Below are 16,031 nucleotides of genomic sequence, written 5' to 3'. Positions count from 1 at the left end.
ACAGCTACTCCTGAGACTTACTAGCACAAAACTCTCAGGATTAGAAGGATTACTCTGATTACTCCAATACTTTGAGCCACTTTGCATATCGTACATACCTCTCAGGGTAAAGTTGACTGAGGACCCAAATGAGCTGAACTGCAGCACTGCGCACTTGCTCATAATCATCTGCCAACAGCTTGCAGGCCTGAAAGAAGATTGGGTTGGAACTAGATGATCTTTGAGGTCCCTTCCAACCCTAACCATTCTGTGATTCTATGATTCACAGTCCAATATACCTGAAACATCTCCACCTGAACTGTCAGTCGCTTCCCACAGCGGATTTGGGACCCCTACCACGAGCCAGTTAGGACAGATTAAAAATCAGGATGAATTCAGTCCTCTCCCTTCTACTCCCTAGTACCTCCAAGTTTCATCAGGTTAACTAAAGTCACTCAGGCACATGCTGTGTAACTCCAGAATTGCCTGTACCATGCAGGAAGCACAAAATGTGAATCTGTAACAGAACTAATTCGATACAGGCTTCAGCTGTGCAACCTTACTGCCATAAAAAATACAGGCTTCATGCGTACTCCTCAATGAACAAGGGTTCAAGGCTCTGAGATTGTCAGATGACAGTAATAATTGCATAATGCCATGCCCTTCCCATGAGTATCTCCCCCAATAAACAATACACATCCAAGCATATCCTTCAGTGTGTTCAAGCACAACGGGTGCACAACAGATTTTCACTTCCATTGCCATAGGACAACAAGGAATATAGGCAACCTAAGTGCAAAACACTTCACCTCTCTTCAGCGCCCTCCTTCTCTCAAAGCACATTGTCACAGAACCTAAAAAGCAGGACAGGCAAACAAGCACAAAACAAACACAAATGAATACAAGGTTTTACCTGACTGTAAATAGCCTGCTGTAATTTTAATCCTCTTTCGTGAAGCTGCAGCTACAATTAAAAAAAAAAAAAACAAAACACAAGAAGGTATGACTACAGGTTTAAATGATGCAGACTAAGTTTTCACCACTGTTTTCTCTGCTTTGAGTAAATGTAGTTACTCACATTTCTTGATCGTTGCTATAATTGAAATATTTCATTATCTTGGCCATAGGTATTTTAAATGATAATCTCAACTTCAGTGTAAATTTTTTAAACTTCACAGCCATTCATACTTTGATTGATTAGGAAAACACAATTTATATAAATACACTGTATGTCCATTCTCCCAACCTTCAAAGAACTGCTCAGTGTCAGCCATATTCAACCACAATTAAAACAGATACAGGAATCTTCAAAATAATTTGTTTACTACCATTCCTGAAGCACGGATCCAAAAGTGGCATTGCCAAGGAATTTTCACACCCTGTAAATCCTTCCATTACCGAACCAGAGGAATAGGTGGAGGGTTTCCCTGCCCATGGCAGGGGGGTTGGAACTAGATGATCTTTGAGGTCCCTTCCAACCCAAACCATTCTGTGATTCTATGATTAATAGCAAAAACTGCCCTACTAAACATTGTTTCTGTCTGGAATAAGGTGGTATCATGAATCTGACTTGTAAACAAAGGGAAAACTCTGATCAAGAGCCCTGAAAGTGGCCAATGACCCTGAATTTGGGCAGGATGTTCCTGTGCTTCAAACAACAGTCAGACAGTTGCCTTTGTGCTGTAATTACAAATGCAAGGTTGTAAATCCTGCTACGGATTTGGTTGAAGGCCATCGGAAAAGTCACTCCAACGACCTTAAAAAAAATTGTACCAAAAAAAAAATCGGAATGGAATGAAGGATGAGTGCAACCTCCAGCAGAGGGAGATCCCAGACAGATTCGAGCACAAATTGATCTCATCAAACGCATCCTGCTTCTTTCTTTGGAGTTTAATATCATTAATTCCAATACCCTTAATTCCAATACCCTTTTTGGCTGTCACGTTAGATGGGATATTGTTACAAACTTTAAGGGTAACAGAGAAACTCCTGTACACCCACATACTCACAGGCAACTCACATCAAGAAAAGTTCTCAAGCACATGGTCTTGTGCTTACTAAAGCTAAAAACTTCTGAAGGGTCCCCACGCTCCAGCCCACACGAAAACCAGTAAACCTCATAAAGTTACAGAACACTAATGAATATGACTGTGGGGCGAAACATAAATGTAGTTTAAAACCAAACAAAATTCTGCCTGGACTTATCACACAAGGTTTCCTGTCATAAGCAGCTTTCTATTGCATGCTGGAGTACCAGTGGCTTCCTGTAATTCTGGTAACCAGCGTTAAAACAAGAAACATGGATTTGTCACTAGAAGAGTGAGCCTACATACACCCAAGAAAGTCAACAAACTGAAGAGCTTCTTCAGCTATAGCTGAAACAGAAGCTACTATGACTCACTAAAATGAATGAATCAGAGAATGAATCATGGACTGGTTTGGGTTGGAAGGGACCTCAAAGATCATCTAGTTCCAACCCCCCTGCCATGGGCAGGGAAACCCTCCGCTACACCAGGCTGCCCAAAGCCTCATCCAACCTGGCCTTGAACACTTCCAGGGATGGGGCAGCCACAACTTCTCTGGGCAACCTGTTCCAGTGCCTCACCACCCTCAGAGTGAAAAATTTCTTCCTTATATCCAATCTAAATCTCCCCTCTTTCAGTTTAAATCCATTGCCCCTTGTCCTATCACTACACGCCCTTGTAAAAAGTCCCTCTCCAGCTTTCCTGTAGGCCCTTTAGGTACTGGAAGGTTGCTATAAGATCACCCCAGAGCCTTCTCTTCTCCAGGCTGAACGGTCCCAATTCTCTCAGCCTGTCTTCATAATGACTTATTACTAAGTTCATTACATAATCTCTAACCCAAACCTCTTTGGATCAGCTTGTCACCCCCTAGCCAGCTTCTTTATATAACCCCAAACAACTTATTCCACTCTACCAGCAATATTTACCATGGCTTTTATGGCTGCTGTCCTAACACGAGGGTCCTGGTCATTAAAATGATCTCCTATTATCTTCTGGACATCTTTGGCAGCCTGGCTTTCAGCTTCTTTTGCAACACCTTTTTCCACTGGTCCAAGGCAGCCAATTAACTGAAGACACTTATTTCGTACACCATGGGAAGAATCTGTCAGGTGCTGCAGAATGGAAGAGAAGAACAGACGTAACTGGATTCTTATTGTCCTTTCACCCCTTTGAAACAACTAATCATACTAGGATTCCCAGCAGTTAAAAAATGTTAATATTGTAACAGTTTGCTAAGAAAAAATAAAAGAATTGGAACACTGTGTATTTTCTTTCGTGTGGCAGTGATAAAAGCTTCCTGCCCCAGGGAGGTCACCTTACCTTGCAGGCCACCTCCACCAGTCTCATCCTGACAGATGGGTTCTCTGTGAGTTTTGTGCCAATCACCAACAGGGTGTCCAGCAGCTGAGCAAGGACTTGGTGAGACTCTGCAAAACAGGACAGAGAAAGGCTACATTTGTCTTTGCTGAGCTCTTCAGCAGCTACAGAACCAAAAAATCATTTGGGTTGGGAGGTCGTCCTGAAGCCTTCACTTTTCAAGGCCCAAACAAGTTCCCTCAGCTTCTCCTTGCACATTTTGTACTCCAGCTCCCGACCACCTCAGTGGCCCTCTGCTGAACTCAATCCACCTTACCAGCACTTATCTGGCACCGGGGAACCCAAAACTGGATGTGGTATCCCAGATGTGGTCTAATCAGTGCTGAGTAAAGGGGAATAAACTCTTTGCTTGATCTGCTGGCTACACTCCTGTTGATACAGCCCCGTACGCACTGAGCCTTCACTGCTCACTCATGCTTAGCCTGCTGTTCACCTGGAGCACCACAGCATTCTTACTTCCGACTTGGAGAGACGCTGGTTTGATAGATGGACTGTTTGATGGATAAGGAAGTGACTGGATATCCACATCAACGGCTCATACCCAAGTGGAAACCAGTCACGAGTGGCGTCCCTCAAGAGTCCGCACTGGCACCAATACTATTTAATACCTTCATCAATGACAGAGACAGTGGGATCGAGTGCACCCTCAGCAAGTTTGCTGATGACACCAACTGTGTGGTGTTCTGGACACACTGGAGGGAAGGGATGCCATCCAGAGGGACCTGGATAGGTTGGAGAGGTGGGCCTATGAGAACCTCATGAAGTTCAACAAGGCCAAGGGCAAGGTCCTGCACGTGGGTCGGGGCAATCCCAAGCACAAGTACAGGCTGGGTGGAGAATGGATGGAGAGCAGCCCTGAGGAAAAGGACCTGGGAGTGCTGGTGGATGAGAAGCTCAACATGAGCCGGCACCATGTGCTGGCAGCCCAGAAAGCCAACCATGTCCTGGGCTGCATACAAAGCAGCGTGGGCAGTGGGTTGAGGGAGGTGATTCTGCCCCTCTGCTCTGCGAGACCCCCCTGCAGTGCTGCGTTCAGCTCTGGAGTCCCCAACACAAGAAGGACATGGAGCTGCTGGAGCGGGTCCAGAGGAGGCCACGAAGATGATCCGAGGGCTGGAGCACCGCTGCTCTGGAGACAGGCTGAGAGAGTTGGGGCTGTTCAGCCTGGAGAATAGAAGGCTCCGGGGAGACCTTCTAGCAGCCTTCCAGTACCTAAAGGGGGCCTACAGGAAAGCTGGAGAGGGACTTTGGACAAGGGTATGTAGCGATAGGACAAGGGGCATGGATTTAATCTGAAAGAGGGGAGATTTCAATTCGATCTAAGGAAGAAATTTCTCACTCTGAGGGTGGTGAGGCACTGGCACAGGTTGCCCAGAGAATTTGTGGCTGCCCCATTCCTGGAAGTGTTCAAGAGCAGGTTGGATGCGGTAACTTAATCTAGTGGAAGGTGTTGCTGCCCATGGGAAGGTGGCTGGACTAGATGATCTTTAAACATCCCTTCCAACTCAAATCATTCTTTGACTGTATAAATAACTGTAAAACAAAATCAAACTGCATCAAGTAAAGGACATAAAAACTGTGAATATAACATAGAAAATAAAAATGGACTTTAATGAAGCCACAAACAGGACAAGCTATGCTTTCCTGTCTATTACAAATCCAATGCTAATAAACTCATGCCTCCTTGCATTAGCTCTGATGAGCTGGCCCACAGCATGATAAGTAAAACACTCCAAAGAAGTTTCTACTTAATGCAAGACTGTCCTCCAAAAGGGAACACTTCAGGAGCAACAGTTCTCACACGGAGACACAAAAGTAACTCCCTTAAAACAAAGGTATACAGTGGGCAGGTCTGAGGAACGTTTTTCTCCTCCTCAGAACATGGTACTGCCTGCCACCATTCACAAAAGCAGAAAATAAATCCTCCGAGCAACAATTCCCAATTATACTCCTTGGATGCAAGGGTCTTGCCACTGTCCTAAATGCTGAAAGACTGCGTGATTCTGCCTTGATCTCAAGCACCACCTGAAGATTGAGACTTACTCTCATTCTGAAGTGTGTTAATGGCGTCATCCATAATGCAGTCCGGGGAAAATCCTGCAGTCTTCGACAATAAGCCCAACAAGGAAGCAATCTTCAGTCTTACAGAGGCGTCATTCTCCTGGAAGGAAATAGCAGACATCATCACTCATTGTCCAGTTTGAAAGGCAGAAAACACTATGCATAGGCAGGACCCTTGTGAAATTTAGCACAAGGGTCTGAATTTTACGGCCAGGCTATGACTGCAGCACATCCCATAGAAAAATAATCGTAACAGAACATTTAAGTGGCAGCTCCCAGTACATTTCGTAACAATTCTTCTACTCACAGTTCCTCAAAACTACCTTCGTATTGTTTGAAAATTTAAAGGTTAAATAATCCGGTTTTCAAGATGCTGGAAAAGTCACTGTTGACAATGTTAATATCTTTGCAAGTTTTTAACAAACAAGTGGAAGAATTTTAGAAGCTGAACTGAGACTGATGGTCTCTGGACCTCTGCTAAGCAGCAGGGCCTTTGTCACTTGTTAAGTTAATTTCAGACTAGTCATGCAGATCAGCTGCAGGGATAACCTCCCTGTCACAGGCTCCTGAAGCCACCAGCACAGGGACCAAGAAGCATGATCAGAAATCATCCAGGGAAAGCACTGCAGTCACTCACACTCCTCACACAAGGCCTCCAACAGCTCAGGCTGTTGGCACCGGGGTCAGGACCCAGGGGGAGCCTGTGACTCTGTTGGGCACCCAATCCTAAGAAAACAAGATCAGAAGGAGGATTCTGGAAGCACAGCTGGCTCCCAGCTTCACCACCTTGTAGTAATGCTCCAGCAGGATCCTGACAACCCCTTCCACGCTCTCCACTTCCACGGGCTTCCTGGTAAACTGGAGCAGGTACTGCAAGGCGTCCGCAGGGGAGGTGGCTTTGCACAGGTCGACGTGGAGTGCTGCGGACTTACTGGGCTTGGTCAGCCGCAACTTCTTGGCAGACAGGTCCTCATGCTGCTGCTGTGGGCAGAGACACAGTTCAGAGACACGGAGCAAATCCTGACCCACTCCTTCCCCGAGGGAGCACCGTCTCAGCACCAAGCCTGAGGAAGCTCCTGTACCCACTGCAGTCACTGGCCGGCCAGCCAGTTCTTTTGGGAAGGAACACAGCCCCAGCCCCTGGGGCAGCTCCCATCCTGCCCGGGTAGCCCCTTATCCCCGGGAAATATTCCTTCTCCCCGCCGCAGCCCCTTCCAACCTCACACAACAACCACAGGGCAAACACGGCTTCTCCCACGCTCCCCAGCCTGCCGCTGCTCCCCCAACCCCAGAAACTCACTGTCGCGCCCCCATCCCGGGCTGGGGGGAGCCGCGTACTCGCTCCCGGGCAGGCGCGGCCCTCCCCAGGCAGCTCCCTTCCCGCCCGGAGAGACGGGCTCTCCTCCTCCCCAACAGATCCCGAAGCAGCCCCTTTCCCTCTAGGAAGCTCCGGCCTCCCTAAATCCGTGGCCAACCCCCCCCCACAAGCCTCCCCAAACCCGGGGCCGACTCCCCCTCAGCCCCCCCCCCCCCCCGGGCACCCCGGTCCCAGATCCCCGCCCCGAGGCGGCGGGCGGCGCTCCCGGGGTAGGCCCCGGGCTGGGCTGGGGGCTTTCCCCACAGCTCCGGGCCACCCGCCGCACAGCAGCGCTCGGGGCTGTGCCCCTCCCCAGTCCGCCCCGCCCCGGTGGTCCATTACCTGCACCACCTTGGTGAACTCCTCGTACACCCGCTTCTTCAGGTGCGCCGCCATGCCGCCGCCGTACGCGCGACCCGGAAGAGAAACCACAGAGTCGCCCACAAGGAGGCGGTGAGAGGAACGTCCTCTCTTCCCGCCCGGAAGCCGCACTCTATGGTCCGCCGCCCGTTGCCATGGGAACGCAGCCCGACATGGGGGCTGCGGCCCGGCCTGCCGCGCAGCCGAGCCCTGCCAGGGGGCCAGCGCCGGCCAGTTTGCCACCAAAATACCCACCAGTTGCGTTAATATTTGATGTTAGAGCATATAAAGATAAATAATGTGGTTTAGCGCTTGCAGGCAAGCGTGCGTTAGACACGCATGCAAACCGAGCATGGCCTCCAAACGCAGCTCCCAAGGAGAGGGGCAGGAAGCCCCTGACAGACCTATGTCTGGTTAGGTGACAGGTGGCACAGCCAGCAGTTACATCTGGGGTGCTGCGTGGCTAATGGTAGCCAGAGGCGGCCATGATTTGGTTGCATCTTAGGGACAAGGTGATGTGGGAAAGAGCTGAAGGGTCCAAAGGAGGTGCAGGGAGGTGATCAAAGGTCTGGAGAACCTGCCCGCAAGGAAGGATCGAAGGAGTTGGGTCATTTCTCTCCGGGGGGACTTTGGCACAGTGTTCCCTGCACTTAGAGGGCATCCGCAAAGGGAATGGCATCTCTCCCTTCGCAGGGAGCCGTGCGGAGAAGACAAGGGGTGACAGGTGCAAGTTGCACCAGGAGAGGTTTCCTCTCGATGTAAGGAAGAAGTTTTTTACAGCGAGAGCTGCCATTCACTGGAACAACCTCACCAGGGACGCAATGGAGTCCACTGGTGGACACTTGCTGAGGGTTTGCAAGACATGACAGGACAGGGTGCTCAGTAATCTCATCCATTCATCCATAATTCCCACCAGAGACTGGACCAGATGATCCTTTGAGGTCTCTTTGAGCCTGGGCTGTTCTATGAGACCATCCTTGGTAAAACTATTAAACTTTCTCACGACAGCAGTCCTGTAGTCTTAGGAGGTTGGTCAAGGCTTTAACTACCCTATAATCAGATTTTTTTATTCTAGTATCTAATTTTCATCTCCTTTGTTGCGACTTCAGCCAGTTCTTCCACCCTTAGTATGTATAAAGAGTAATAGATCTCTTTAAAGTAGTCTTTTGTCTATTTGGAGGCCTCCTCAATCTCTCTTCTTCTCAGCTAAGCACCACCAACCACTTGGTTATGGTCAAACATATGATCATGGATCCTGTTTTCCTAAACGTTTTTGCCTTCTCAGACACCGATTGTATCAGTTCTTGCCAAGGTTACAAATGCAAGAGGTCTCAAAGACCTCTCACAGCTCCAGCAGGAATGCCCTGAGGTTGGTGACGTGACTCCTGACTTTCACTGGCGGAAATCATAGAATCATAGAATGTTTTGGGTGGGAAGGGACCTCAAAGATCATCTAGTTCCAACCCCCCTGCCATGGGCAAGGAAACCCTCCACTACACCAGGTTGCTCAAAGCCTCATCCAACCTGACCTTGAGCACTTCCAGGGATGGGGCAGCCACAATCTGTGTGAGGATTAGCACATCCAAGATTAGTTAGGAATGATTCAAACCCATTAGCATAAGTTAAATCTTCCATTTTTTAGAATTCGGGTAGATTTAGGGGGAGAAATTTCAGTAAATAAGGCACCTCTGTATCATTCAAAGAGCTTTTAAAAGTTATTTATTTAACATCCCAGAGTTTATTGTCCTTAACTGGAAGAAATTCATCTTCTGAGAAGTAAAGGAAATATGATCATAATCAAATTAGCCATTATTATTTTAAAAGTGATTAAAACCAAGCCAACAGCCATCTCTAGTATAAAAATAAACTTACTAATACTAATATTTTTAGAACAGGATGTAGTGGAGCACCAACTCATGCTCTGTAGAGAAGAATTTGCACTGAGGTCCCAGACTATTGCTTCAGTAGCACTTCCGTCCCATCAAGTCACAATGGGTTTTCCCTATCCTTCCAGAAAGTTGTGTATTTGAAAATAATATCCTAATAATAATGGATGTCACAAGAAAAAGACTGAAGTAGTGTGGCATGAGAGAGGAGCACGTGTCTTTAGATTATAGACTCCACAGATCAGTGATGGTATTTTTTACCTTTTGTTGATCCGGGACCATAGCTGAGGTTCTTTGTCTTTCCTTCAGAATAAGTAATAAATAACAGTAATAAATACATTGGCTAGAGGGTAGGCTGCCTACTGGAGGAACAGGAAGAGGGCATGGGACACTGAATCCTTCTTTTTAAACTAGGTTCTAGTGTGGAAAGCAGTGAGAAGAAGAGCTTTTGCCTTCTCCTTGAGGATCCAAATTTAAGTTGAGCAAATTTAAGTGAATGCAGCTGTCAGTGATTCCATGGGGAATTGTGCATGTGTAAACTGTTCTCGTTTGCACTGAGACCAACTCCACGTGTCTGTGAGATGTATTTGGGGCTACTCATTTCTCTTGGGTTGAGTGAGGTTGGCTTGACCTTCAGATCTGGCTCTCTGACCTTATCTGGAAAGAGTAAAATTCTTCCTTTTCCTGATGCCTTTTAAATTGTACGGTTATCTCCTAAAGCCCAAGCAAACAGTGGCTCTCATGTACGCTTTAATTTGGCAGATGACCAAAGGAGATCTTTTCGTTGGCCCACGCATCTCTTCCTCTCTCTCTGGTATTCCATGGCTTAGTCTCCGTGGCCCAAGTTGATTTGTTTTAGTAATTGCTTTCTTCTGTTCCCCACCGATGGTGGCACTTTGCTACCACCAGGTGAACAGGAATTTGTAGAAGAAGTCGTACGATTTGAAGCGAAAACCTTTCTCGGCGACGTGGGGCTGAAAGGATATTTTGTACCCTTTGGCTTCGACATCCATTTGAATGCAGTCCAGCAGGTCAGAAATACTTGGCGCTGCCTTCCAGGGGCCAAACTTCACCACGGATTTTTTGTCCGTGTCCAAGCTGTTCAAGGCATCCTGACATCTGGCTGCATCCTCCTCGGTTCTGACCACGCACACGATGACGCTGGACCAGCGGGACGCGACCGCTTCCGCCCTCGCGATGCGGATCATCAGTTCAATGTTCTCGCTGTAGTTGGGCACGCGGGCCAGGAACTGCTTCCTCGCCACGAGCTCCCCGAAGATCTGCGGGGAGTCCTCCAGCTGCTTGATGAGAGGTTCGATGTCGTAGAACAATGCCTCCTTGTAGACGTCCTGGACGCACTGGGTGGGCACTTGGTTACTGCGCAGGTACTCCAAGATGTATTTGAAATAGGTGCCTGGCCTGTCGATGAAGAACCTCCCTTCGGAGTCAGTCCTGAGTTTGGGCTGGCCGGTGAACATCTCTGCCAGCTTGGAGCCCGGATGCTTCTTTAAGGTGCTCAGTGTTGTCGTGAACATCTCTCCGCCGACGTTCAACTCCACGATTGGTGACAACTGCAAGGGGACAAAAAGCCACGTGTGTTACCCATCTGAGGCTGTCGACAAGCAAGGGTCAAGGAAAAGGCTAAAAAAAAGTCTGTTGCAGCTGGACATTGGAATGATGATGTGAAGAGTGCTGTGAGGAGTGGGGGACAGATGGGAACATCCACCTCATTTATTGCCAAAAGCAGATGCAGGATGTTTATGCAGCCCTCATAACTAACGCAGCAGAAGCTTGGACACTTCTGAATAGCTGAGTCCTCACCACGTCTTTGGGATGTAGGAAAGTGTTGTTTCGCCAGTGGGGAAGAGGGACAAGAAGTATCATAGAATCATAGAATGGTTTGGGTTGGAAGGGACCTCAAAGATCATCTAGTTCCAGCCCCCCTGCCATGGGCAGGGACACCCTCCACTACACCAGGTTGCCCAAAGCCTCATCCAACCTGGCCTTGAACACTTCCAGGGATGGGGCAGCCACAAATTCTCTGGGCAACCTGTTCCAGCACCTCACCACCCTCGGAGTGAAAAATTTCTTCCTTATATCTAATCTAAATCTCCCCTCTTTCAGTTTAAATCCATTGCCCCTTGTCCTGTCACTACATGCCCTTGTCAAAAGTCCCTCTCCAGCTTTCCTGTAGGCCCCCTTTAGGTACTGGAAGGCTGCAATAAGATCACCCCGGAGCCTTCTCTTCTCCAGGCTGAACAGCCCCAACTCTCTCAGCCTGTCTTCATAGCAGAGGTGCTCCAGCCCTTGGATCATCTTTGTGGCCTCCTCTGGCCCCACTCCAGCAGCTCCATGTCCTTCTTGTGTTGGGGACTCCAGAACTGAACACAGCACTGCAGGGGGGTCTCACGAGAGCAGAGGGGCAGAATCCTCTCCCTCGACCTGCTGCCCACGCTGCTCTGGATGCAGCCCAGTATCTTGCCTAGAGAAGCTGTCAGTGACTCCAGGATTCAACATTGATCTCCCAAGTGCCACACAAGCACTGTCCCAGCTAGCCCCTGTCCTCCCAGCAAGAGTGACCTGAGCTCTCACCCTCCCCTCATGCAGAGGGACAAGGACTGAGCTCAGAGCCGTGCAACTCCGTTCGTCTCACCTGAGCTGGTGTTTTCTCTTCGAAGGAGGAACTAAAGCTCTTTGAAGCGTCAGAAATGGGTGGAATTGGCTTCCACTCATCTGGGGATTTAGCTGTAAACACTGAACCAAGACTCGAAAATCCGGCATGTCAGAGGTGGAGGCCAGAAGCTCTTTGTCAAAGCACTTCAAAAATGTATGACAGCCTGAGCTAGGAAGTAGAGGAAATAATTCATGCAGCTGACATGGATTTTAGAGGAAAGAATGTAAAATCTGGCTTTTTGTTTGGATTTCTTTTCTTTCCCTGGTCTATCTGAAGTGCATTGGAGGAGACCTCAATATCCAAAAAGCTGGGACCTGGTGTGCAGCCTGACCTTCCTGAGGGTTTGGAGCTGAAGAGTTTGAACAGCCTCCCTTTGTCCTCTGGCATTTTTTGTAGTGCTCGGTGGAGAGCAAGGCGAGGGAAGAAAGGAGGCAGTTATTGTCCCTCCCGCCGTCACTGCTGTCTGCAGTCACATGCCTGGCTGGGACCACACCTGCCATTGGGAAGACGTGAGTCCATAAACAACCCTTTTTTCCAGGAGCTCACCTGCTCTTTCTTCCGTCGGATCACACAAGGATCTGCTTCAGTGCTGCTGGTCACATGCCTCAAGCGAAGCGTGTACTGAAGTGCTTAGCTGGATCCTACGGGCACGGACCCACGGGATGACGTTGTTTTCCCAAAAACGGGGTTCCTGCGCCCGGTGTGCGATGAGCCGATCCACACACCGAGCTGAGATGTTGCTTTATGACAAAGTTGCCCAAGTTTGGGTGCCTGTCCCAAGACAGAACACCCCTTCCAAAATTCGGTGAGCTTTTATACAGTATGTATTAGCATATTTACATAGTCAGCGTTATTCTCCTAAACAATTGGTTCATTTTCTCTCACCTAGCGTATAAATTAGTTCCCATGCTCCATCCTTTGCCTCCGCTCCTTTCTTTTGGGTCTGGGGTGTGTTTAGGGCAGGTGATCCATGAGATGGTGGCCGGAATTGCCTTTCCCCCCAGTTACTGCTGTTTCTCGCTTACTTAATATTTGTGGTATTCTTCCAACCTCATTAACCTTTTCTTGTGACAGGATGTTTTCTCCCTCAGTCTTTGAAGTCCTTGTTTTGACTCCTTCTTTCCTGAGTAATGGCCAAATGTTTTGGACTTACAAGGACTTTTGACGTATTTTTCTAAGGCTCCTTCATTATCCCTCATTATCTAAAAAGAAACAATGTCTAGTACATTTTTGCATCAAGCAAATCTTCACTGAAACCTTTAACTCTTTCGTGGCTAGGTGAAAACATGAGCTGATCTTACAGCTCACACCGGGAGGAGAGGGAGCTCCTGCTGCCTTCTCCCTTTTCCATCCTTGCACCTACCTACGTGCTTCTGTTGCTCACCTTGTGCCAGTTCTGCTTCTTCATCTTATTGAGCCGAATTGGCTCACAGAGGATTTAACAAGAACCAGAGCTGGCAAAAGGAGGGACTAGGAACAGACAATCTGGAAAAGAGGGAGACCTTTTCCTTTAAACAGCAGCAAGCTATGAGATTTAACAGAAATTTACTCACAGTCTAAGCAAGCCCGGGAAATAACAGAAGATTCAGGCCAAAGACCCATCTGGAATATCGCTTTACCCTCGTGTGGGTGGCTTTGTCTTAAGGGCAATCATTTACACTAGGGCCAAGGAGATGTAGAAAACTGTTCTGTCTGAGACTATCTGGTGATTTCCACCCACAGAAGAACATGACCCAAAGCTGTTTCTGTAGGCAAGCCTCTCAGTTAGGAAATTTGCCGTTAGTCCAAGTGAGAACAACAGCTTTCTCTGGCAGGGATCATTTGACAGGAGAGTCTTGTGCTTTTGAGCCTTTGCTCCTTTTTCAGATGGCAGGTCAGATGTTTCCTGCTGTTTGTCCCTAATACAAATGGATAACATGTTCTTCATTAATACAGTTGCCCAACTAACCTTATGTTCTCAGATCTTTATTAATGGGTTTGGCCTGGGACCAAACTGACTCCCAGCGGACTGGGACTACTGGCACCAGCTGATTCCCAGCTCTGTAATTAGCCAGCGAGGTGACACTTGGGAAGTCATTTCACCTATCTGTGCCCCAGTTTATTAATCTGCAAAACAGTTACCTCCTTGGGGAAGCATTTTGCAGCCTATACCTGAAAGGCACAACAGAAGGAGGTTGGATTTGTTAAAGAGAGAGAGATCTGGAGGAGAGACTCTATGGCTGCAACAGAGGCAGCAAACTGGTTAGCAACAGACTGAGGGCAGAGAGGGAAAGGAAAACGTCATCTGATCTTGTCCCTGATTCCTGTCTAGTGGTAGAATCATAGAATGGTTTGGGTTGGAAGGGACCTCAAAGATCATCTAGTTCCAACCCCCCTGCCATGGGCAGGGACACCCTCCACTACACCAGGTTGCCCAAAGCCTCATCCAACCTGGCCTTGAACACTTCCAGGGATGAGGCATCCACAAAGTCTCTTGGCAACCTGTTCCAGTGCCTCACCACCCTCAATGTAAAAATTTTCTTCCTTATACCTAATCGAAATCTCCCCTCTTTCAGTTTAAACCCATTGCCCCTTGTCCTGTCACTACACACCCTTGTAAAAAGTCCCTTTCCAGCTCCTTGTCTTGAGATTGCCATCAATTTTCCTGCTCCCTGCGTATGATTCTGCACGTCCACAACACAGGGAAACTTTTGCATCGTTAGAGACTCTAAGAACCACTGAAAACCCCCAAAGCTCACAACAGGCTTTCAGCTCGGGATCTGACAAATTAAAATTCATATTAAATTAATTCTGCTTCTTCTCAAAGGAGAAAAAGAACCGCTCTGGTTACTTGCTGTGCCTGGGAGGGACGTGGCCCTTCTGTAAGCAAACTGGTGCAAACAGGTTGGAGTCAGATATAGCTTTTTACCTAGAGTCCTCTTCGTGGTCACGTAGCTGGCAAGCCCTGGTCTCTTCAAAACAGCAGTTGGGAGGGAAGAAACCCTCTGATGTAGCCCAAAGGGGATTCTCTGATCCCACAGGAGGAAACCATGCCCTCGAGCCCGTACCTTACTCACCGTATGCAGGCTGCTGGTGACCTGCTTCCCCAGGGGCTTGTGCTCCGACGAAATGCTCATCTCCCCCGGACCTGTGACGGGAAGAAGGGAGGTGACGGCTCAGCGGCGTGGGAAAACCTACTGCTCAGTGCTCAGGTCCTGCCCCACACGCAGAATGGCTCCCCGCCGTGCTCCAGTCCTCTTTCACTTGTTTTTTCTTCGGTGAATTGGGTTTTTTCCAAACTCCCAACCCGGCCACTGCCCCGGAGGTTTCAGTTTGCTCCGGGCACAGCCCTGGTACAGGTTGCAGGTGTAGGGAGAGGGGAGGGAACAGCCTGAAAGCGGAAGTATTTGCTCATTAGTTTTCTGGCAACCAGCAAGGTGCAGGGTGGGCTCGGCTGGCTGCCAGCACACACCTCCTGTAACACTACCTGTGCAGTGGCTGAGAGCCAAATAGTCCTTCCCAAAGGAGGCCCAGTGCCCAGAACACCTCCGAGGAGCCCCGTGACATGTGCCTGCATGACCACCTCTGCCCCGTGAGCTGGTTGTATTGAAACCAGTAAACGTTTTCACAGGCTCCGTGCACTGCACAGTTTATCCCAAACCATCTGGAGGAGGTTCAGGGGCGACCTTATCACTCTCTACAATTACCTGAAAGGAAGTTGTAGGGAGATGGGGGTCGGTCTCTTCTCCCACGTTATGAATGACAGGACGAGAGGGAATGGCCTCAAGTTACACCAGGGGAAATTTAGGTTAGATATCAGGAAAAATTTCCTTACAGAGAGGGTTGTGAAGTATTGGAACAGGCTGCCCAGGGAGGTGGTGGAGTCCCATCCCTGAAGGTGTTTAGAAACCGTGTGGATTTGGTGTTGAGGAACATGGTTTAGGGACCCTGCCAGTGCAGGGTGAATGGTTGCACTTGATGATCTTGAGGGTCTCTTCCAACCAGATGATTCTATGATTCTATGATCTCATTGATCCCGTTTGTCATACCCAGCGATCGCAGATCCCTATGTCTACAATCTGTCTGAGGTGGTGGCATTTCCTTCCTTGCCAACACAGTCTCTGGGCACTGAGTAATTTGTGCAAGGTAAATAAAACCAAACCTGAATCTCTGCTTGAGCCTGAACTATTCTTTTCCGTTGGTCATAAATATTTGATTAGTATCTTTGCATGACGTTGTTTTCTAATATTCTGTATCCACCAGATATCGAAAGCGGAGGGCACCACAGGTTTGGTGGTAGTGGGACTGTTTCTCGCAGCATTGAAACACTCACA

At 48.4% G+C, this 16,031-nt stretch overlaps 2 protein-coding genes across 6 annotated transcripts in view; both read right to left on the bottom strand.

The window, feature by feature from the left end:
• Positions 1-7,260, bottom strand: part of INTS4 (integrator complex subunit 4) — a 40,375-nt gene extending 33,115 nt beyond the window's left edge. For 3 of the 4 annotated variants that reach the window (XM_086614832.1, XM_086614849.1, XM_086614856.1), the window contains exons 1-7: positions 7,141-7,260; positions 6,228-6,422; positions 5,424-5,541; positions 3,324-3,430; positions 2,930-3,115; positions 893-943; positions 99-187 (exon numbers count right to left, since the gene is read on the bottom strand). In XM_086614832.1, the coding sequence (XP_086470958.1) occupies positions 99-187; positions 893-943; positions 2,930-3,115; positions 3,324-3,430; positions 5,424-5,541; positions 6,228-6,422; positions 7,141-7,194 (800 nt within the window). In that variant the 5' untranslated portion in view covers positions 7,195-7,260. The remainder of the gene's footprint in view (positions 1-98; positions 188-892; positions 944-2,929; positions 3,116-3,323; positions 3,431-5,423; positions 5,542-6,227; positions 6,423-7,140) is intronic. The other variant, XM_086614839.1, reaches the window with a different exon arrangement.
• Positions 7,261-9,943: 2,683 nt separating this feature from the next.
• KCTD14 (potassium channel tetramerization domain containing 14) lies at positions 9,944-14,834 on the bottom strand. 2 transcript variants are annotated; one of them, XM_086614817.1, is made up of 2 exons: positions 14,766-14,834; positions 9,944-10,615 (listed from the first exon to the last, which is right to left on the bottom strand). In XM_086614817.1, the coding sequence occupies exons 1-2, from the start codon at positions 14,832-14,834 to the stop codon at positions 9,944-9,946; spliced, it is 741 nt and encodes a 246-aa protein (XP_086470943.1). The 2 variants fall into 2 exon arrangements, with proteins under 2 accessions (XP_086470943.1, XP_009983889.1); XM_009985587.2 differs by having other exon boundaries at positions 14,775-14,834.
• Positions 14,835-16,031: the final 1,197 nt, after the last annotated feature.

This window comes from Tauraco erythrolophus, chromosome 1 (genome assembly GCF_009769465.1).
Source record: "Tauraco erythrolophus isolate bTauEry1 chromosome 1, bTauEry1.pri, whole genome shotgun sequence".
Classification (NCBI taxonomy): Eukaryota; Metazoa; Chordata; class Aves; order Musophagiformes; family Musophagidae; genus Tauraco; species Tauraco erythrolophus.
The sequence above is the reverse complement of the archived record's forward strand: the minus strand, read 5'-3'. Positions and strand labels throughout refer to the sequence as shown.